Genomic DNA, 21,780 nt, shown 5'->3' with positions numbered 1-21,780 from the left:
ATAGATCCGCACTTCTTTCCACGGCCAGCCGTATGGCATATGTGCCAACGCTGGATACCCACGGAGAAATATTACCATCGTCTAGGGCATGGAGTGCCAAGCCATACAGTACGTAGACATTACTAGGTGTAACTTACCGCCTAGGCCATGGCTGATCCGTTCCCCCTCACATTCTGACTTCACTTCATTGTCTCATTCCAGGGCGTCTTTGCGATATTTCGTATTCTGCAAAGCCCCAACTTCCAAGATGACCATCAGATGGTTGAAAGGCGGCTGTCAAGGTGCATTATCTCAAGGCAACCCCGATTCAGATGATACTTTGACATGGCTCAATGGGTCTACCCGGCCACATCTGGAGAGAATAGAATTGGTATCATACCCTTGCGCTAGGCTTTCCTTTTCCAGAGATTACTGTTTCTAACAGATCTACAAGCCCCAGCCCCAAAGCTATCAGGATGATACCAGAAAGCCAATGTCGACATCCATGAAGTGTATTCGGGATCAGGTAAGTCTGAAACTAAAGCTCGGGCGAGAGTGCCTTCGCTCTTACAGCAGCTTTTACTAACCCTTCTTCCTTTCCACTCAAGCAACCATTCAAGCACGAAGGAAAGCTATCCAGTCATCGTCATTCCAGTTCTGATGAACAGAGACACTCAGGTATCTATGATGCGTCATTTGAGAATATGACTCGGGTATTGACTTGCATCAGCCACCGTCTTCCCTCGTGAGGAACCAACCGATATCAGTAAAAGAAAGCAAAGGACATATATCTTCAAAGACTGCACTTTTGATGGCACAAGCATGGTGATTACCGGAGGTGCAGGTTCTATGGATGATACGATGGTCTTCCATAATTCCAACACTGGACGAACCTTTTGTGTTCACGGAGGGCTGGATACAGAAACATTCTTAAGAGAATTTTCTGGGAAACGGAAGTAGTCTTTATGGGAAACAAAGGTTCATGCAGCTGTCTCTGTGTTGCTCTAATATACTTTAAAGCAGACTGCAGGACACCAGATATGTACCAAAATTAGGAGCCGCCTCCCAAGATCTCCCGGTCAGCATCAAAATCATTAACGTATTCTTGTTCCATATCCAGTGGCATAATTCCGCTGTCATTGTCTTCAGTATCAGCAAAGCATAGATTATCCAGATAGTTGAAAGAAAACATGGTTTCTGCATGATATACGATGTAGAGTATCCTTCGTATCATCAATAATCTTTTCATATCAGAGTTGTTAAGTCATGGAAGGAAAGTCCGGCGAAATAGGGCATTTGAAGAGGCGACCGATGTTAGGGTCTTCCGGTTTCTCCGTTGTGTCATCGAGAAACCACTGCCAAATGACAGGCAAGTACGCAAAACGAGTAGGTGACCCGGATTGAGTAAGAGGACAGAGGATGGGCTTAGTCGTGTCTGAATGCCCTATATATATGTTACTCCGGCGATTAATATAAACTCAACTTGTTTGAGCTTGTTCCGGAAACTGAATGTATGAATTTCCCACCTCTTATCACAATCTAAGACTGTCTGTAATTTTTGCCTAGCATGAAGACGGATTATCCCTAGGTCCCAGACAAGTTTCAAGCGTTTATAGTCTATTGCTTCCCTGTGTGAAGTCGTTACTAGCGGTCGTTTGCTGCGAGGATCTCTCATAAACGGCCATACGCACCTGGGAGGTTTGACTAGTGTAGCATTCGGCCAAGGGTATTTAGGGACTGTCTTTTGATAAGAAGAGATGGAACCAGTGTCCAGTATGCGACAGCTTGTTCCGACGTCTCATCTTAAAGCAAAAATGCTCGAGAGTTGTTACGCCGCGGTCGCTGCGCTTCTGACCTGTCAGACTAGCCCTTAGAGCTCACGCAATAATCCGCACCGGTGGTGGAGAAGTAAAGAACGGTATGTTGATATCGTGTGCTAAAACTAGCCTTATACAGGAGTTTAGTCGAACAAAGTCGAGCAATCATGCGCGACGTTCGTGTGACGGAAGGATGGATAGGGGAGGCAGGAGTCTGGTCGGTCTAAAGATTGCTATTGTTCGAACTAGGGTAGTACAATACTAGATTGCGATTCGAATCAGCCTTCGGAACGTTTGGTAGCAAAGGATCGAGGTGGGTAGCCTTCAGGCTTGAGCCCGAAGACCCTTGGTAGGTACAGGTTTGGAGGATTCGGTGAGTTCGCACTTACCGGGAAGGATACCGAGAGAAAGTGAAATTGTAACACGGGCATGGATTTTATCTAATTAGGGCGAACTGGTGGTGGCAGGAGACAAGGAAGGCCAGAATACTCAGGTGCTCGCGTCAGGGTAAGGTGGAGGGCAGAGGACCCAAATCTGCCTTACCTAAAACAGACAGTCAGTGATACATTTCTCCTTTCCCCGACCTTCCTTCCTCGCATTCCCTGGATTATTCAACAACATATCACAACCCTAACAGATCGAGACCTTTTGTTCCTTTGAAGAGTCCACATGCTAACAGAAAGCACCATTCAGCATCTGCCGTCCACGGACCACATCCTATGCAAGCGAGGAACTTCTGGGATCCTTTTAGGCTACTACGACTTGCCTGGACAGCCAGCAAATATAATCCTGATACAAGGCTTGCTGTGGAGGAGGAAATCAAGAATTTTCTTGATTGACGATGAGTGAAAACTCTCAAGGCACGTTCTCTTCCTATTATTCCCCGAGTCTTGCTTCCCATTTCTTACGTATCTGCAAGCTTAGATGGACTTATTATCTGTACACAACGAGATACCTTTCTACCCAATTGCCAAACGTGCACAAGAGGGCCCTATACCGAGCGCCAGATGAGGTGGAACCTGTCCAATGGAGACATAACGCAACCAGTCTGTCGAGTCTCTCAGTGCGTACCCAAAGTGAAAGCCTCGAGCTAATGGTCTTGGAATCCTATCAGGGTGTCGACTGAGCGAATCGGCCCGACCTAACATACACTCTACCATACGAACAATGAAACCGAGCAACAAGTATACTCCTGTTCATCGGCAAGGTAGTATTTGGGATGCGAAAGCAAGGTTGAATGCCTCCGCATTCCCAAAGATTGGGGGCTGCCACGACGGAGAATTTATATGCAAGCATACTCCTAGACCTAGAGTTGTTGGACTGCGCGATATGTATCCTGTACCTCAAAAGGCACGTGGCGGGAATGTCTGGAACAGCAGAATGGCAGCGGTAGAGCCTTCATTACTGACAGAAGGGCATTAAGCATCTTCAGTATGTGACATGCAATGAACACTCCAGAGAGATCTCAATTTTGAAGACAAATTAGGCAGAAAATGACTCGTATACAGCAAAGGACTATGCGCGACCTCCCGGGAGAACAACATCATTTGCCTATCTCATTATCTTTGCCTTGGCTGTGTCTTTCTATATACCTACCAATGTCAAGATGGACCCGCAGGTTTTTGAACAGGTGATACTCCTCCGCATAGGTCTGTATATATTTCAACAACTCCAGTGCCTGGTTCCTGACAATAAAGTCTCGCATGGGTCCTAAAGCTGTAATACATTTCGTGAGGATAAAGTTTAGCTTTTCGAAAGGAACAAGTAACTGGACCGCGGTGCTTGATGGGACGGGGATCAATGTTCGTCAACTTCCTTGATCTCTGCCACCCAGTCATCAATCGTCTCAAGCCCCAAGTTGAAGGCGCGGAACTCCTTGGCGATCTCACGCAAAACCTCGAGTGATTGTAATACCTGGGCCTTCAAGGCTCTCTGAAGAGCCCCTACTGAAGCTTGGGGGCTATCCTCCGGATGATTTGAAGAGCAATCAGGCGACCGAGGGCGTGGGCCTTGTGTGGCTGAATCTCCCCTCGCAACTTTCGGGGGTTTCGCCCTGCTGTAATAGGCGACTTAGCCATTTCCCGGGATACCAGTTAGAGAGTCCAGCCGTACATACCTCATTCTGCCAACTCTCACTTGCTTCTTGGTCGTATCCGTAACCTCAGATGCCGTTCGAATCGCGCTTCTGGCTGTCTTCTTGAGGTGTCCTTGATCTAACTGTCTGTGGGCCCTTCGAGTGTTTTTTTCCCCCAATTTCCGGTGCCGGCTGTGCTGTTCCTCTTTGCCAGGCTGCACCGGAGGCAACGTGGACGCTGATTCGTGCAGCGGTCGAGGTCTTATTTCTCGACATCTCAAAATAGGGAGGGGAGGCAGTGTGACTGTTGGCGACGCAGGTGTTGTCGTCCAGTTTTGCGCTTGGTCAAAGCTCCAACAAACATTACTCGCTGGGTTGATTGCAGGAGCCGAGTCCATCAACGGAGCGGGAGTTAGGCCATACGGGTAGTCTATTGGGACCCCCACGAGTGGGTAGGTTGGGCTCCCACTGGATGAGTTTTCGTCATGGTACATACTGTCGCAATCATAAGTTTGGTTAGAGTCTTGATTCCCCAAGTAGGCCAAGAGTTTGGTTACCTGTGAGCAATTCCACGCAACACACCTGACGAGTAGGAAGTAGTTTATATTCTGCCTTCACGTCGAAAGAATTCGAAGGCGTTATCTGTGTTCTTTCGCAGGAAATAGATTCTTCCTTCTGGCTTGTAATGCGGTATTAAATCTGCCCATCGCAAGTGAGACATCGGGGGACAATCTCGTAAGGGGCCAGTGGATATCCGATAGGAGGGCTTTTGCCTAAACCGGATGTTCCGATGTTGCCCGGATCGACCTCGAATCTTTGGCCCGAATATTCGCTCCGCCTACAGAACATGTCTTTTCCAACGCAACCAGTCTAGTGCATAACCCAAGGTTCAATATTACAAGGTCACATACCAACCCCTGCTTGCATCCAATTACGAGCCAAATGGAGCCCACTTAGCGCCATTACGAGGTCTTTCAAAAGGAGGTGTTCGCATGACTGTGTAAATTTCTAGCCCCGGTGCTTTGGGAAAGTATGGCTGAGGAAGCGGCCTAGTGCTAGCTGTGATGATGCTCGCGGAAGTCTACGTGTTTTAAAAGCTAGAAAAAGAAGAACTGCTTGAATGATCCACATGGAGGCATATGTCATGGCCCTCGCTAGAGGAAGTGAGATTTAAATTAACCAAACTGACCATCAGCACCCTGGGGGCTGCTTTGATATACTTCAACATCGTAATTTGCATGCGCGTTGATCACCACGTTAGCCAAGATTAAGCCCTGGGTAGCGATATCTGATCCAGGACAAAGAAAGTGCATTCCAGGTCTGGTGTTCATGTGTTACGGATACCTTCGAAGATCTTCCCTATCTTGATGAGGTAGCCACTCTCCCAGAGCTTTTACAATAACAGAGGGTATCTCAAAATCGACTGCCCGCAGAGAAATCATTTCCCATAAGCGTGCCACTAACGTTGACTTTGTATGAATGATTCCCTGACATGTTGAATGACGTAATGGCTATGCTTCCAAAAGGTGCGGAAATACAAGCTACCTTATGATCCAAATGGTGTCAAGATATTCACTTTAAGAGGCCTTATAACAATAACAGTGGGACCCAAAATGCTCAACAACATGAATGCCTTGACAATCTCAAAATAATAATACGTGGGCCGCTTTTCCCATTTGTTGGTTTTAGTAACTAACCGTTGAGCCCCCTAATATCCATGTTTTTCTCACTAGCATCTCCATGGTCTACACACCAGGAATAACACAACCCTATCAACTCCACATGAAATCCTACATCCCTTAGGCGCGGACTAAACCCACTTATCAATTTAAATACAGGCACACAGTTAGTACAAATTTTCGGTTTTCACATAGGCCTGCAAGTCACTTGATAACACCTCTCGTGGGGCGGGCAAAGCGTATCGGTCCTAGATCTCGACATGCTGCGGGCAAAATACCTATCCAACAATCTTGAGTTTCCCTTCTATTGTAATACGTGAGACCCAGATGCAAGGAATTATGGTGCTTGGGAAAAATCAAAGGTCGCAAGGGGCGGAGGAATTCTGGCTTGGAGGATATTCCCAATCGGGTATGGTTCAGATTTCATACCATCCCCAATGTGCTAATGGGAACCAGATATGAGGGCAACTATTTGAAATATTGGTTCAACACGGCATGCTAGCTAACTTTGGGGCGTGGGCTTTGCCTTGGCTAACTCCCCGTCCCCCTCCCGTCTCGCCATATTGTCAAAACGCTACACCAGGCCCAAGTGTGGTCGTCGACGGTATTTCCGATACAGACCACTCCTACACACAAGGTGACTAGCGGTAAATTAAAATATAGATAGATGGATGGAACTCTCTCTATCCCTGGGTCTGCCGACATATCCCCCACCTCCAGGATATCACCAACTCAGTGCTGCCGACTTTGTCTCAAATGATGCAAAACCCAACAAGCAGCGCTCCTCCCGTGGATATGGGGTCATTCCCGTTTGTCTTTCGTCCTAGTGTGGCGATTCCTCAATTTTGCGTCGCATATCGATGGTGGGAAGATGAGGCAATCAATATGCTATGGGCTTACGATTTCAATGATATCAGTCAAGCGATCCGATTTGGGCTATTCCACGACGAAACTTCTCCGCGAAGCTCACTGCTGAGTCGTAATATGCAGTTCATCAATGAGTTCCTCCTTACGGCGTCAAAGCCGTACGAGCATTGTCGCCTATCAGACTTGTCACATCCGCAGAAAGTGGAAGAGATCCTGCTTCGATCTAGTATCCCGCAACGTCCATTACTTACATGGAACTGGATTCCCACTATATCAGGGGGTTCATCGGACCCTAGAACAATCGCTCTAGAAATTGAGGCAGAGAGTTATTCTCATTTCCAGCAGATCGCTTTTGAGGATATCGTACGCTCCGCTCTTGGATACAAAGCCATGTCAGTAGAGTGGTTCTTGCAGCAGCATACATCATTATATGGTATTCTTGTGAATCATCTACACATTTACCCGGAGGAACTTCTGCTTTATTTAGAAGTAGAGAAGGTTGGTGATCCATGAAGCTGAAAACGAATGATCTGCATACTCCGCCATATGACAATCGACTAATTGTTTCACATAGCACCTACGGGACCGGAGCCCCTTTGCCCACCAAGCCCTTACACAGTGCATCATGGCCATCCAGCTTGACGGCAAGCACAATATGCCTTCACGTAATACCCCAGGATTTGCATTCATCGCAGCCCCAATTCAGCAACTGTTCAAAACCCATTCCTCCAGCCTATCAACTATATTCAAGGTTCTCAGTGTCCTTGCTGTACGTTTCCAGAAAGCATACAGACACTCTGACCAGATGAATTGGTTCGCACCCTTCGAAACTTCTCTTCCTCTGTTGGAAGACTGCCTTTATTCGTCAGCGACCGATTTGGCAACAGCCTTGACACAGACGGATAAATGTTTATTTGAGAGACTGTCGCGAGAGACACTAATAGCGGAAGATGCTATGGTTTTGGAACCCCTCATCCATTGGCAAGTGCTAAGCAATTCTGTGTTGGAATGCTGCTCTGGACTGTCGGACCTAGTTCCGTACCTTCAGACCTGCACATTGGTAAGGACTCCAGCTATCGAACATACCAAGAAACTGAAATTTAATTTGTTTTCTCACAGGAGCTTTATGAGGCGCGCAACTATTATTCTCTAATGGCTATACTAGACGGCCTTTGCAAATATATTGCAGTCGGATCTAATACATTCCGTGCTTTCGACGCCAGTCGGACTGTTGTTACTCCTACCTCTTTGATCCCGGCCAAAGTTTTGCCTCTCATAGACCCAAGCCACAATTTCGCTTCATACCGCAAGCGCTACGATCAGCATCCCGGTATTCCATTCCTCCAGCCTCATATTCGGGAGTTCAAACAGTGCGGCAAGTCGGCGCAACAGCCGCTACTTCGGCTATTCCAAGCTATAACCAGTTCCCAGCGTGAAGACAATAACCCGGTGTCCTGTTAATTCCTTATGTCTGCCGTACTATGCCTCCCACTGTGGCCACTGAGCGCTTCCCTGAAAGTGGAATAACGCGGCACATCTTCGTGGCGTCAATAAAATGTACCCAGGTGACCAACAATGTGGATCAATCAATTGATGGTGAAATGAATTTTGGTGGAATATTTTGTTGCTGGACGAGAGAGAGTGAGGCGTGTACGTAATGCTCAGTTCTAGAGCCAGGAGCATGAGCTGGGTGAGGATGCAAAGTCAGCTCAGCATACGATGATGTTGTGGCAATTGGACCTTGTCCTTGTTGTGATGTTTTCCGCTCACCACAAGGACACCATATTCCGTCTTCGGGTCTTTTGCATTCCGAAGAAATATTCTAGTTTTCAGTATATGGCAGACAGTTGGATCGTCTAGCCGCACAGTCGGGGAGTATTCAATTCATGGCATTTATACCTAACTCAGGATAGGTATTGGCCTAACCCAGACTGACAGCTATGAAGTGCCCAACTAAAGCTTCCGCCAGCAAGGTCACATAAGCCAAATGGTGATATGCGGTGATATGGAGAAGAGAGATATGGAAACCTTGTTGTTCGGGACCTACGCGGGATCAAGCAGTCATCAGGTCAGAGGAATGCCTCTGGATGCACATTTGAAGAAGTCGACAATATCGACATGAGAAATATGTGCTTTCAGGCTTACCAGCAACATGTCGGATATCTGTGACTCTATCCAGATATCGGTTTAGCCATGGAATAAACGCTTTAGCTTCCCACGTCAATGCTTTTTTTACCATCTTCGTGCAGTGTGTGATAGAGTACTTCTCCCATAGTACCGTAGTTAGCTAAGTCCACGGTGGGCCTTGGAAGGTCAACCTCTGGAATAACGTGTTTCGAGGGGTTGGCGATATAGCCCTTCGCCCTCCCCTTCGATTTTTCAGTCGTGTCATCGCGGAGTGGCTCTACTACACAGCGGAGTAGGAGGATAAAGGAACGGGCTTTGTGAGGTATGGATATTCTGCGGGCAAGTGAATCATCGACCGTGGTTGAAGATTGGATAGGCGTAGATTCCAGCTGAGGGTATTCAGCGACGCCCTTTGAGCAGAAGAGATAGAGTCAGAGTATGGTACGATATGTGACAGATTAAACAGGGGGGGCTTACCTCAACTTATCTTGGATCAGCAACATGCGAGCTATCTCCCACTGCAGCCGCAGGGCTTCTGGCCGGGGGTCTGACTAGCGCCTTCAGGACACACCAAACCATCACACCAGCCGTTGAGAGCGGCCCTTTATTCGAAGTATGTGACATTGGGGTGGCGTGCTCACCGTTGTCCTATACGGAATCTTGGTCGAGCAAAGACAAGCGATCATGTGACGAAGAGACAGATGGGAGAGGTCAGTAGTTCGATGAGCCTGACAATTATCATTCGGACCAGCAAATGGCAATCAAACGATAAAGTCCAAACCAGTCCAGCCAAAGTTCGGAGCAAGATGTCATATCTTGATGGCTAAGACGTTTCCGACTCAGGTGCGAAGAGCTTTAGTCGGGGGAAGTTGGATGATTCAGTAAGTTTGAGCATAGCAGAAGAGGAACTGCGCAGAAGTGACATTGCAACCGGGGATGGATTGTATCTGATGGTAGGAGGACTAATGGTGGCATGAGGCAAGCAGGGCTAGGATGGTCGGATGCTCTAGGAAGGGTGGAAAGTAGGTGGCCCAGGTGAGTCTGACTTACCTAAAACTGACAGTCAGCGGTTCATCTCTTCACTCCTCAAGCTCACGCCTCGCACCCAGGACTCAACAACAGGTATCCAACTAGAGGAAATTGAACTAATTTGTTTATACGGGCAGACAAATACATAATCGAAAGCTCTTTTTGACATTTCCCATCAACGGCCTTGCACAAATAATATCACAGGTAAGTGAGCAACGCAACTTCTCAGATACTCTTATGCTACTGCATCTTCACCGTGCAGCAAGAGAATGAAATACTGAAAAATGGCTTACCGTGGGTTAATAGATTAAGCATCCCGTCTAGATCGAAGGTGTGCCCAAGAAATGTCGGCTTCCTATTCACCGCGCCTCCCCTCCAGCATCCCCTTTCCCCTTCCCCTTTCCCACATCCATTCAGTGGTTGTAGGCCCAGTCGCACAACTCTAGCGCTTGCTGATGACGTTTTGTAGACGAAGATTTGTTCCCTATCCAGCTGTCGATTTTGGTCAAACAAGCAGGAGGCGGCCTTTTCAAAAAGCCACGGATGCAATTATAGGGTTTTCATGGAGGTAGTAACACAAACTCTCTGTTGAACCTCGGAATCATTATTCGCAGTGGAAGCCACAGGCTAATGATTTACGGTTCTCCTGCAGGATCTTTCCGTGAAAGAATCGGTCCAATCCCGTGTGCCACATGATGAAGAGGTACCAATGATGCATCTGTGAGACAAATATACTCCAGTTCCCAAAGCCCAGAGGAGGCCTTAGGGATCGGTGTTTACAAGAAACTTCCCAACGTACCCGTGCATCCCAACCAGCTAGCGACCACAATGATGGAACCAACAAGACACCCATAACACTGGAATAATACTAGCTGGACATGATGATATTCATTCTGTGTCGCAAAGGACGATGGAAGTACCGAGGTGAGCAATCGGTAAAACATTGGAATAGTCCCTTGACACCCATCTCAGGGAAAGGACAGAAGCTTTCATCGGTCTAATACGGGATAGCGGCACTGGGACTCTCGGATGTGACATTACAGAACATATTCCCATAACATTGAAAAGAGATCTGGTACAAGAAGAAGATAACATCCTACACATAATTCCAGAGAAAGAGCGATGGAATATTCCAGACCCTCTGGATAATAACATTTCACTTCCTCATGTTTGTCTTGGTGAGTCTTTCTATCCATCTACCAATATCAAGATAGACCTGCGAACCCTGGACTAAGTAGTACTCCTCCGCATAAGCCAATATATATTTCAGCAACTCGGTTGCCTGGTGCCTGATAGTAAGCTTTTGCATCGGGCCCGTAGCTGTGATGCATTTCGTGAGAATGGTGAATCGTTCGAACGGAACAGACATCTGCGCCGCCATGCTGGATGCAATTGGGATATTTTTTGCATCAACTCCTTCAATTTCCGCCACCCAACCATCTATTATCTCAGGGACCAGGTTAAGTGCGTGGTGGTCCATAGCAATCTTGCGCAAAACCCTGAGTGAGTGTAAGACTTGAGCCTTCAAGGCTTTCTGGAGAGCCTCGACGGAAGCTTGGGGAGGGCTTTCTTGATTATATGGAGGGTAATTGCATGAGCGAGAGCCCTGGGCCTGAGTGGCTGTATCGTGACTCGTCATGGCCGGTGTTTTTGCTGCGCTGAAAGAGCCTACTTAGCCGATGTGACGAATGTTCGGGGAACCATCCATGCAGACCTCGTTTCATTACGCCGGGGTGGTTGGTTGGGCGTGCCAGTAAGCCCATATACCCTTCGACGTGTCTTTTTGGTGGGCCTCCGGACTCGTTGCTTTTCTTCAATTTTGGTTTCCGGTTGAGGCAATGTTGGTGCTGGCCGAGGTCTTATTTCTCGATATGACGAACTTGACCGGGGAGAGGGAGTGACGGTTGAAGACACAGATCCTGTTAACCAGCTTTCCGATTGTGGAACGCTCGGATGGAGAGAACTTCCTGAACCTATCTCCGAAGGTAGCGGATTGTATGTCGGGCCAATGGAATAGTTTGTTGGGACTTCCGTGAACACGAAGCCAGTGACATTAAATGGGTTTCGCGCATGAGACATAATGCTGCAACAACGAACCAACTTAAAATGTCAGTAGCTCATGAGGTTGAGTTACCCTTAAAGAGGTTCATGGAGCAGGCTTGATGAGTAGGAATGAGGTTGCTTGCTGCCTTGAGGGCAGAATGCGCGCGCAGATCCCAAGGGGTAGTCTGTTTTCTTGTGCATGACACAGATCTGGCTTATGACTTTGAGCACGCATTGGCTGCATTTACCTCGCGGAAGAATCCTAGGAACCAGACTTGCAAGGGTCTGGTGGATCATGATAGGCGCTCTTGCCTCACGTCGTTGTTCCGATGTGACCCGGACCGACTTCAGTTTTTGGTCTGAACCTTCTCTTTGCCCACCTCCTTGGCCCACTATGACCTGGCCAGTTTAGTAGCTGTTTCTGTGTGCGTACAAGCGGTAGGTGTACCACCCTTACGGTTGGAGTCTAGCATACGCAATAAATGCCACAGGTAGGAAGATTGTTGCTTTCACCTTCCCGAGTCCACCTCATTTCTTGTTTAGAATCGCACCATGGATACAATTTATTCGTTAGATCCATCATTCGTTTATTTAGGGTGAGCGCATGATGGCTTGGCCATTATTGGCCACTGGCTCCCGATAGCTGGAAGGCCCGTGGGCATCGGCCTGAGTCTTTTACGCTAACGGTCATATTGACGCCCCAGCAGCTAGCACTTTCCCTATAGGCCCACCCAGTAATTTTACTGAAAGTTTCATGACAATGTTATTACGTTGCACCGGTGGATTATTATAGTGCTAAACTGGATCCAAAAGGGGCTGGTCTCCTTTCACCTCCACCTTCTTCATATTTCTTCCGTTGAACGGTATCAGCGCTGAATACCCAGACGATTCTCGTTTCAGAGAGCACTATCCATATCATGGCTATCACTTACTTGAAGAAAGAGTTGCCTCGTCGGACTAATCAACACTCCGATCGGGAGGCACCAAAACCTGGGGAAGGGACCGCGCAATCGCTACCAAATCAGGATCATACAGTATGGCCCTGCCAGATCTATCATTGTCAGTCGTGTAGAGTTACTTACTGAGTGATGATATCGCTAGTATTCTTATCCAATCTCTGAGGTTGATCAGGTGACGAGCACAGAACCAATTCAGGTACTTCCACAGCTCCCATTAATACTTTCCACAAATGCGACCTCTAATGGCAAGGCCCATAGGCCACACCACCATACGTTCGATCCCATTGTACCTTCGACGACGGATCAAGTTTGAACGGCAGGAATGCATCGACCGTGTTCAAACCTAGAGAACGGGCGAAGCAGATGGACAGTACACCGGTTCTTGGGGGACCTGAATCGCCTGGCGAGGGCGTCGGCACCGTATGTTAACGTTTCCCGGATTATTTACCTGTCCCGTCAAGGTACTCATCCTTATAGGATCGAAATACGCAAGATGGCGCAGAAGAGAAGGCCCCCGTTCGCGCGGGCCACGTCAATATTAGCCCGGGCGCCAAGTTTGCGAACCGCGACATGAGGGGAGACGAGTTTTTGGAATATTTCTGCGGCAGAAGAGACTGAATATGAGTAATTCAGAGCATTAAGCTCCGTAGAAGATTCTACGTATGGGCCCGTGGATCCGGTTGGGGGGCTCAAGTTAGGATTGCTGTCTTATGGGATGGTCGAGAATGGTGCGGAATGGAACGCGGATGCTGGAGCCAGTCGGGTTGAGGATTCTGGGAGGGACCATCACAAGGGATATGAACTTTTGGAGTCAAATATATGTTACGATCGGCAAGTTCAATGGATCAGGCAGGATTACCCTCGATATGAAGCGAATCCCCTCCAAGCTGTCCAATGGTAGTTGGCCACCGTTAGATACTTTCCAGGAAACCCGGATTTGCCTTCCATTGCTGTTCATGAAACGAACTCTCAATGAATTAGGGTTATGTAAATCTGAGGAACTGGAATCTGTAGCTCGTAAAGGGGTGTGATTCTGGCTCACATTGGAAGATTTCCCTATACGGTATGGTTCAGATTTTATACCCTCTTTCCGGGTATGGGTTCCTAAACACGCCACATCCTACCCACGATAGCAATACTTCTGCTGCGAGTATTTTTTCATACTGTAATCAAATTGACTTTGGTCAAGACCTAGAAATGTCTTTTGGGGGTTGATTCTGGGGTTCGCCGCTTATTACCAACTATTCTTGGTCAATTTCATTGTCATTAAGTGTGGTACAAAATCTAAACCATGCCCTACAGAGAACGCCCTCAAAGCTAGAATCCCCCGCTCCATAGCAAGCTACCAGCTCATATTTCAACCTGTCACAGTGACAAGTGTTGTGAGCTTGTGCAGGGAATAATGCGTCGCTATGCTCTATGTTGCTGGTCCCAATGCCGAGTGGCTGGTCATATGGAATCACGCGTGATTGCAGTCACTTCGCTAATTTCTCATTCCCGTCACACCTCTGCTGTAAACTAAGATCACCTTCGAGTGGAATTTAGTCGTGTTGACCGGCGGGGTGGTGCAGACGTAGAAGGGCCTTGTGGTAAATGAGCTCCTAGCCTAGCCGAACGACGGGGGCCATTCTCCACACTCTGCTCGACTGATCTCCCTTGGGGTCCCACTGAGCGCTGTCGCAGCTGACTCCGACTCGGGTCATTCGGTGATGACTTCCTGATAGTGGCAAGTTCTCTCTCGGCGTCCGACGGTTGGACTCGTATTGGGCGAACCAAGGCGTCTAAAGGCCCTTCATTTCGACTGTATTAATCAGCATCTTGGGTATTGCATACCTGGAACCAGCCCTACTTACCACACACAGCATGACGTCCTAAAACCTGTACTTCGCTTTTCCAGCCACTCTTCCGCGCAGGCCAGGTGGGAAAGCGCCTTGCACTGACAGTGCAAGATCACACTCTCATTTGCAAGGTCATCATCCTCGGCCAGACAAAATACACAGTGGATGTCGTCGAACTCGTCACTCAGGGTGAGATCCTTGAGCGTCAAGCTTTGGACGCCAGCCCAGACGTTAGCGACCGATGTCAGGATCGCTGGTTGAGCCGGCGATATATGCCATGAAATACTGTTTGTCCGCAGCATTGCAGAAGTCACAAATGGACTGAATGGCTGCACTGGCTCGGGGTTGGTTGACAGCCGCACCGGTGGGTCTTGTCTGATCCCGTCAGGTGTCTCCTGGAGGCTGAAAACATCTGACGCTGGCCCGGATACACAATGGATGGAGTGGCAACCCTAGAGCCACGTGGCACTCGCGCCTGGTTGCGGACGGCTGCTCCATACCACTGCTGGCCAACCTGGTCGGCCTGCCGTTGACGGTGCCATCTCGCGCAGAGAAAGACTCTAGCAATATCATAGAGCTTTGGCTGCAAAGTTGACAAATCAAACGGCTCTCTGCCGAGAGTGGTCAACCTTTCATGGCCGATCTTGGTGTCTTGGAATTTGACGGAGTTTTTGCACGGCTCGCCTTTCTTCGTCACCCCGCAACAGGACACAGGACCACCGTGATGGATCCCGCAGAAAGCAAATGGGTTCCAATGCATAGTAGTCTCTGAGGTGGTTGTCAAAGGCAGGAAATCCTTCGGATTGTTGGTGTTGGACTATCTTTGCAGCGTTGCTTCATCGGCTTTATATGCCATCGTCGTAGGGTCCTTGCCTACGTGTCTTCGTGGCTCCTGGAAAAGGTGCCTCCCTTGAAATTCCCGACGTGTCGATGAATTCATTCTGATGCAGTATGCCCCAGTCAGTGGCCTGCGAGAAGGGATATCATTCGAGATTACTGCTCCCAAATCAGGTGCACTTGTGGCTGTAGGTTGTCATGACCATGCGTTGGCACGAGGGATGTCTATTCTTGTTGGTAGCATAGTCGGCAATTACGAGATTTCTCTATACATATTGAAGTGTGTGTAGGTTGTGATTGGCGCTTATGCGCTAGATGCGAGAAGTGGGTGCCAAGATAGATTCGGCCTCCTGGAGCCATTGACACACTACCGGGAACAGATTTGGCGTTCCCAGGAGCTAGACCAGATATCCTCTAACCCCACCTAAACATTGTTGTCAAGGCGTTCATGCTCCCGTCTGATTGCTATGCACCTCTCAGCGGAGCGACAGGCTACACTCCTAGCTCGCCACAGAATTTATTACTCTAGTTTACTCTAGAAACAAGATGTAGCGCGAGAAAGCAAAAGAGGCAGGCTTCCTCGCGTTCAGGGGAACCCATATGCACCATATGGGTGCCGCTCAACCTAAAGAAAGTATGACACTAGTCAGCATTTTCTAGAAGCCTTCTATTCTTGTTTGCGGTGTACCGTCTCAAAGACGTTAAAAGCTGCAGTACATTGTTTGGCTCTATCAGCACTTGTATACGAAAGTGGTCGATACAAAAAAGCAAAACGTGGTTATGTAAAAGTCAACTATGGTCTAAAAGTATGATCTATTTCCCTCCGAAGACCCCATATTGAAAGTAATGCAGCATAACTCGCATTCCATTGGCGCGTATAAAGTAAACTAGCTCAGACACGTCCTTCAATGGCCATATCTCTCCGCGAAAGTATGTGCTAATTCGAACCTCCTCGTTCTCGTTGGACTGTAAGTTATCCAGCTACCAAACTGTATGACAAGTCAGTACCTGTGCTGTCTCCCTCAAATGAATCATATCCCAAGTGATGCCAACTGACCTTTGCTATTTGCACTCCTAGCCAGAGGCACCTATGTCTTCTCACTACTTCCTCAGAATCCCTTTCATCGATTGAAATGCCGTACCCTGAGGTATCTTTGAAGAAGTTGTTTGGGTAATAGAATTGACTCCACGCTTGACCCCGTATCAAAAAGTCTTCTGGTAGCTGTGGAGCTGTTTCATATTCTCCAATTGGGAACTTCTCGTCTTGGATCCTCGAGAAAACAGTATTGTGCGAAAACAGACTATTTAGGAATCCAGCGACTGCTTGCCAGGGAACCGTGGCCTCTAGGCCTTCCATAACGGAGCGATGAAAGGAGACGCGCCAGAGGAACGCCAGAGAGATATGAATCCCTGGGATTGCATTGGGGAAGTTACTGAACCTAAGAAGAACGAAGAGAGTTTGAAAAGTGAGGCGGATTGCCTGGAATGCTTGATTCAGTTTGAGCTGCGAACACAATTCAGTAGGGCTATTGCTTACATATTCTGTCTCCATTGCCGGTGCCGACTCATTCGCAGCACCGGTACTCTGCTTCTTGGAAAACAGATCGGCCACCTGTGGGTATACAGGTGTACCGTAACCAAGTACAGAGGCGATGTTGCAGGACATTATGTACACCTCATGTTGATTTCGGCTAGTGGGGCGTTGGATGTGCATTGGGAAGAGCGACAGGAAGTCATTTGTCAATGCCTTAAGTCGTTCTCCCGAGCAATTCTCGAGTAGGAGACGGTGTGCAATCACAAAGTGAGCGGCCATATCTCGTTGAAAGGTAAAACCCTTCCAGTGGTCGAAGAAAATGTCAATGGTCGCCCAGCTGTGGCAGAGTGGCTGCACACTAACGAATGATTTGGTAAGATAAAAGAGTCTTTGAAGAGCGTCGGAGTGTGACAAAACCGCAAGAGAATGTTGGATTCTACCGAGATTGGGATTTTGGTCCGCAGCCTTTCGGTACCAATACCGCGATATGCCTGCCAGATGTTTCCGATGCTGTCTTTGCGCAGCCATATGATATCGTGTCACATCACCCAGCTGCTCATACAATATCACCCTAAGAGCTGGATCGAACTCTAAGAATCGGTTCAGCGTTGATGAGACGTGGTAAATGAAATGGAGCATGGGGCCCAAAGATCCTGGAAGGTTTTGGTGCAGAAGCTCTAAGGGTGAATATATTCCATAACGCCACATTCTGTTAAACATGGCATAGTCGTAAGGAACATCTCTGATAGCAGCTCTAGCAGATGGCATCTGGGACATGGAGAAGAAGTGTTCATGCTCTTGAAGCAAATGCTTGTGTATGGCGAGAAGGGCTTGCCATCTGTGGAAAGGTATGTGGATTTTGGATTGCGGTTGTTTCTTGTCAAACCAAATACACTTTTTTTCCCACAGTATAAGCTTTGCGTATTGCTGTCTGAGAGTAGCTATATCGGCCTTTGTTTGATCGATACTTCCAGTAACCCCCTCATTTCGAGATGTCGATGGTAGCAAGCGTGAGGTCATTTGGCAGGGGTGTCGGGTTTTCGTCAAGCTGTCTCAGAATCAGACCCGCTATGGCCCTAGCTGTGACTGTGCTTGACGCCTAAGGGGAAATTTGGACGTGAATCTTCGTTCTGAAAGCATGTTAGATAGTTCCTGCTACCCCGACTTTTCAGCAAGACGAGAAGTTGTACCAAAAGACTAACCGCTTCTGTATATTGTGATAAAATGTGGATGTAAATCTGATTGATAGAATGAAAATGGAAGAGGTAGGGTCTCGATTAAATAGACGAAGAAAAGGAAAGTCAGTCCAGTCAACCACCCGGTGAAGCCCGGGCTATGCCACAGCCTGCTGTGCCAAGTTTCTCGATCCTTCAAGGGGTAGTTCTCTGTGAGGCTCTAGATCCCAGGAGCTAGAATACGAGCTATAGTGATACACAGAGCCAGGCCCTGTGTGGGCCTTTGGTAAAACGGTAATTTACCGTTGCTTAGGGATCAGCCCTGAGAACATAGTCCCAATTGAATCGAGCAAAAAGGCCTGTGTGGATATAGGCACCGCCCTGCTGCAATTTTAGTGGTGACGTTTCCAGTGTGCTTGTGGATGTCACCCGATTTGCTCCATTAGGCATGATTGACACAAGGCCATGTCTCATGGAGGAACAATGAACAACCTGATGATTGGTGAAGTTTCTCTGGTGCTGAATACCGAAAGTTTGCACCGGTCAGTGCACATGGCACCGAAAACAAGATCAGCAAAATGGTCTCCTAAGTGTAGGACTTTGATCCACACCGATGTGGTTGTTCCAGCTGATCTCAGGTTCCTGATCTGAGCCTTCGCATTGCCTGCATCTTTGGCGTACAGAAAGTGTGCCATTTTGGTGGAAGACCAATTTACAACGTGCCCAAGCAGTAGGTTTACATCCTTCATAGTCGGAGTCCTGGATACGCAAGGAGCACTAGACATAGAGGATGCGCTTTCTTTCACCTTCCAGGCTCTGCCTCACGTCTTGTTTGGTGCTAAGGCTATGAGCAGATTCTGGTAAATTAGACCGCACAATCACCTGGGGTGGGCGGAGCACGGCTTGGCCATCATTGGCCACTGGCCCTCGATACTCAAGAGGCGGTGGATTCCAACCTGAGTCCCTACGCTATCAACCAGTAGCTAGCACTTTCCCCTGCAGGCCAATTCAATCACAGTGTCAGTACGGTGCATCCGCGGAAGATCAGGGGGTACTGGCACCTGAGAACGGGGCGGCGCAGTTACAGGCGGAAGCCCGGGACATTCCCTCTAGGGTATGGTTCAGATTTCATACCCCAGAGTGCTGATAAAACACCGGGTACACGGCGAAACTTTCAAAATATCTGTTAAATACGACGATCTGGCCAACTGTAAGCGGCCTTTTTCACATGAGTACAGGTGTTCGAAAAGACAAGATCTTAATAATAGTCGCGTTGTGGATATAATATGCCGGGCCTACGGGCGACGAAGATGATTGGTCAAGAGGAGCTACTTCCCATATCCAGGGCTCCGATACGTTCTTGAAGACAGTTGTTCTCTACGCCGAATTTTAGCACGCGCAAGGTCACAACGGAAGATCCAGGTTCCACACCTTTGAGATACCGAAACATTGGTGGAATCGTAAAATATACATGGCAGTTGGAAGATTGGCCGAAAGATAGAAAGTCCACTCCAGCATGGGCAAACGGGACACCAAGATAGAATTAAGGTTTGAGCTGTAATCGCGGTATGGATAGGGCAGCGACTATTGTGTCATTTGTGTCCAGGGGTTATGCACTAGTCAGATGTGCTGACATTGAAAATTCCACCCGAGCGCCTAAAGCTCAGGTTGAATTCCTGCGGCGCGGTCTGACCTATACTGTTTCCAGAGAGCTTTCCTCTTAGCCAATTGATTCCAGGCACGCGTCGTCGCTCATTCCCAGCAACCATCATGCCACCAGCTACCGCGGAAACGCTTCTGGCAGATTTATCACCACAACTGGATATGTTCATTCGCTTTCTCAAGGCCGACTTAACCTCAACCATCTTAGAGGGTGACTTGGAACGAGGAGGAACTCGGCGAGCCACTGAGCTCTTGGCCACAGGAAAGAACACTCAGTGCTGGATACAGCGACTCCAAGAAATTCACCAGTGGACCAACCTAGCTTTGTGGGAGCAAGACTGGCTACAGCGGACTGGACGCAATGAACCTATTCCATGCTCAGGGCCCCATCGCTTCGGAACCATGGCTGCGTTTATCCAAGAAGAGGGGATGCCTGACAATCATAAAACCATAAAAGCACTCCAACATGGACGCAGACTGATGCGCTTTGAACGTGAATTTGGACATGGAATTACGCTCCTTTTGTTACCCGTCCTTTCCGCCTTCCGTTCCCTGTCCATTGGTGAAGAAGCTCGAACAATGGAGATGCTGCGAAGCAGTGACTTTGCATACGTCACTCGTCAGGCGCAACTTCTAACTTGCCTCAGGGTCAACTACCAATACATTCATGGACTTTATCCCGGTAAGCTAACACGACCAACCCGCCTATATTCTCTACCTAAAGCCTTCCCCACAGAAATACGCTGCTCAGCACGTGCAGAATCACCAAGCAACCTGAGAGTTCCCACTAGATCCTCATAAAGGCAAAGGCTTCCCGCGCTGACGGATCCATCCCCCACGGCTCTTTGGAAAATCCTTGCCACACAAGGAATCCACCAGCAGGCAGTTTAATCTCCATCTTAAGTGCACCTCGCACGAAAAGTACCTCGTTCGGTCGCAAATAGAACGATATCGGCGTTCCTCTTTCCTGCGCGAATTCGGTGCTCGACAAGTGGTGTGAGACCGGGTAGAGCTTCAGGATTGCCACTCTGTCCTCCAGGTTACCTGAGAGGGTTCGGAAAACTGAGACTCCGTTTCGGACTGGATGGGCGGCATTGATTCCCCAGTTGGTTGGGAAATCGGGAGAGTGGACGATGACTGGGCCTTGGTGGAGAAGAAAAGCGGGCCTTGCGATCACTTCTTCGATCTTCCTGGTGAACTTCCATAATTTTAGTTCTATATATCGACCACTGTATTGAAAGACATACGTCATGATCCTGGATTCCGAATCTCAAGAAGCTTTCGCATGCGTCATGATCCCCTCTTCCATACGTGACAGTCTCTGACACTTCGTTTGGCCGCGACCGGAGAGATCTTTCCACCTCTCTGACCATACTCTCAGGCGGCGAGCTGGCTTGGAGTTTGCTGTAACCCATAACCTCCATGGCCGAGTATGGGATGGTGTGATCGAACGACATGTCTTGGGTGGATGTCATATTGCGGAGAAATAGAGACTACCCAAATGAAGCCTAGTTCCAATTTGGCAGCAGGTGTAGGTCTCGTTCCCACTGTAAAGGGAAGATATCGATCCTATGCCACCTTTCAATGTTGGGGAAATGTGGTCTTTTATACTGCCGCGACTTAACAGCCAGTCTATGGCGTGGGTCGCACTAGCCTTCCATGGGAAGATGGGAACGCAACTACGCATGGGGAAATATCACATTCTTCAGGTACTATCGAACTAACACGTAAATATTGAGCGATGCAGGCCTAAAAAGACAGTCAGCTCGGGATTTTAGCTCGCAGCTTTTCGGCTACGACCATTGGAGGATCCACCCATTGGGCCCATTACGAAACCGTTCCATTCTACATCAATACATGCGACTCCGGACGTTTTATAAAAAGCGATACACAAGTTTGCGATACACAAGTTTCAAGGGTAGGCTTTACCAGATCGAAAGTTGATGGCTTCGAAAGCAAGCGAAATACTAAGTGTTTTATAAAGCAATAAATGGGTCTTCTATATTACACTAAGATACTGAATATTTCAACTTGGACCAACTCAAAAAGGCCTATTCACCAGTAATTTTGACCAGATCACGTACCGTCCCCTCGCCCCAAGTGTTCCGCATGGAATCCTGAAGTGAAGTTAGATACGCATGCTCGAGAAATAGCTTTGGA

At 48.2% G+C, this 21,780-nt stretch overlaps 8 protein-coding genes across 8 annotated transcripts; 4 read left to right on the top strand and 4 right to left on the bottom strand.

The window, feature by feature from the left end:
* Positions 1-247: 247 nt before the first annotated feature.
* N7489_004685 (uncharacterized protein) lies at positions 248-640 on the top strand (the record flags this gene model as incomplete). Its single annotated transcript, XM_056710437.1, has 3 exons — positions 248-370; positions 425-505; positions 635-640. The coding sequence occupies 3 exons, from the start codon at positions 248-250 to the stop codon at positions 638-640; spliced, it is 210 nt and encodes a 69-aa protein (XP_056568858.1).
* A 2,953-nt stretch (positions 641-3,593) lies between these two features.
* On the bottom strand, positions 3,594-4,364 carry N7489_004684 (uncharacterized protein; the record flags this gene model as incomplete). The annotated part of the gene is made up of 2 exons (XM_056710436.1): positions 3,594-3,852; positions 3,913-4,364. The coding sequence occupies 2 exons, from the start codon at positions 4,362-4,364 to the stop codon at positions 3,594-3,596; spliced, it is 711 nt and encodes a 236-aa protein (XP_056568857.1).
* A 1,941-nt stretch (positions 4,365-6,305) lies between these two features.
* On the top strand, positions 6,306-7,877 carry N7489_004683 (uncharacterized protein; the record flags this gene model as incomplete). Its single annotated transcript, XM_056710435.1, has 3 exons — positions 6,306-6,914; positions 6,991-7,476; positions 7,536-7,877. The coding sequence occupies 3 exons, from the start codon at positions 6,306-6,308 to the stop codon at positions 7,875-7,877; spliced, it is 1,437 nt and encodes a 478-aa protein (XP_056568856.1).
* A 2,851-nt stretch (positions 7,878-10,728) lies between these two features.
* Positions 10,729-11,211, bottom strand: N7489_004682 (uncharacterized protein; the record flags this gene model as incomplete). Its single annotated transcript, XM_056710434.1, has 1 exon — positions 10,729-11,211. The coding sequence occupies one exon, from the start codon at positions 11,209-11,211 to the stop codon at positions 10,729-10,731; it is 483 nt and encodes a 160-aa protein (XP_056568855.1).
* Positions 11,212-12,532: 1,321 nt separating this feature from the next.
* Positions 12,533-13,192, top strand: N7489_004681 (uncharacterized protein; the record flags this gene model as incomplete). Its single annotated transcript, XM_056710433.1, has 3 exons — positions 12,533-12,649; positions 12,833-12,994; positions 13,052-13,192. The coding sequence occupies 3 exons, from the start codon at positions 12,533-12,535 to the stop codon at positions 13,190-13,192; spliced, it is 420 nt and encodes a 139-aa protein (XP_056568854.1).
* A 2,870-nt stretch (positions 13,193-16,062) lies between these two features.
* Positions 16,063-17,803, bottom strand: N7489_004680 (uncharacterized protein; the record flags this gene model as incomplete). Its single annotated transcript, XM_056710432.1, has 2 exons — positions 16,063-16,215; positions 16,352-17,803. The coding sequence occupies 2 exons, from the start codon at positions 17,801-17,803 to the stop codon at positions 16,063-16,065; spliced, it is 1,605 nt and encodes a 534-aa protein (XP_056568853.1).
* Positions 17,804-19,728: 1,925 nt separating this feature from the next.
* On the top strand, positions 19,729-20,311 carry N7489_004679 (uncharacterized protein; the record flags this gene model as incomplete). The annotated part of the gene is made up of 2 exons (XM_056710431.1): positions 19,729-20,218; positions 20,268-20,311. The coding sequence occupies 2 exons, from the start codon at positions 19,729-19,731 to the stop codon at positions 20,309-20,311; spliced, it is 534 nt and encodes a 177-aa protein (XP_056568852.1).
* A 96-nt stretch (positions 20,312-20,407) lies between these two features.
* On the bottom strand, positions 20,408-21,095 carry N7489_004678 (uncharacterized protein; the record flags this gene model as incomplete). Its single annotated transcript, XM_056710430.1, has 2 exons — positions 20,408-20,818; positions 20,868-21,095. The coding sequence occupies 2 exons, from the start codon at positions 21,093-21,095 to the stop codon at positions 20,408-20,410; spliced, it is 639 nt and encodes a 212-aa protein (XP_056568851.1).
* Positions 21,096-21,780: the final 685 nt, after the last annotated feature.

This window comes from Penicillium chrysogenum (assembly GCF_028827035.1).
Source record: "Penicillium chrysogenum strain IBT 35668 chromosome Unknown utg000002l_segment0_segment0, whole genome shotgun sequence".
NCBI lineage: Eukaryota > Fungi > Ascomycota > Eurotiomycetes > Eurotiales > Aspergillaceae > Penicillium > Penicillium chrysogenum.
The sequence above is the reverse complement of the archived record's forward strand: the minus strand, read 5'-3'. Positions and strand labels throughout refer to the sequence as shown.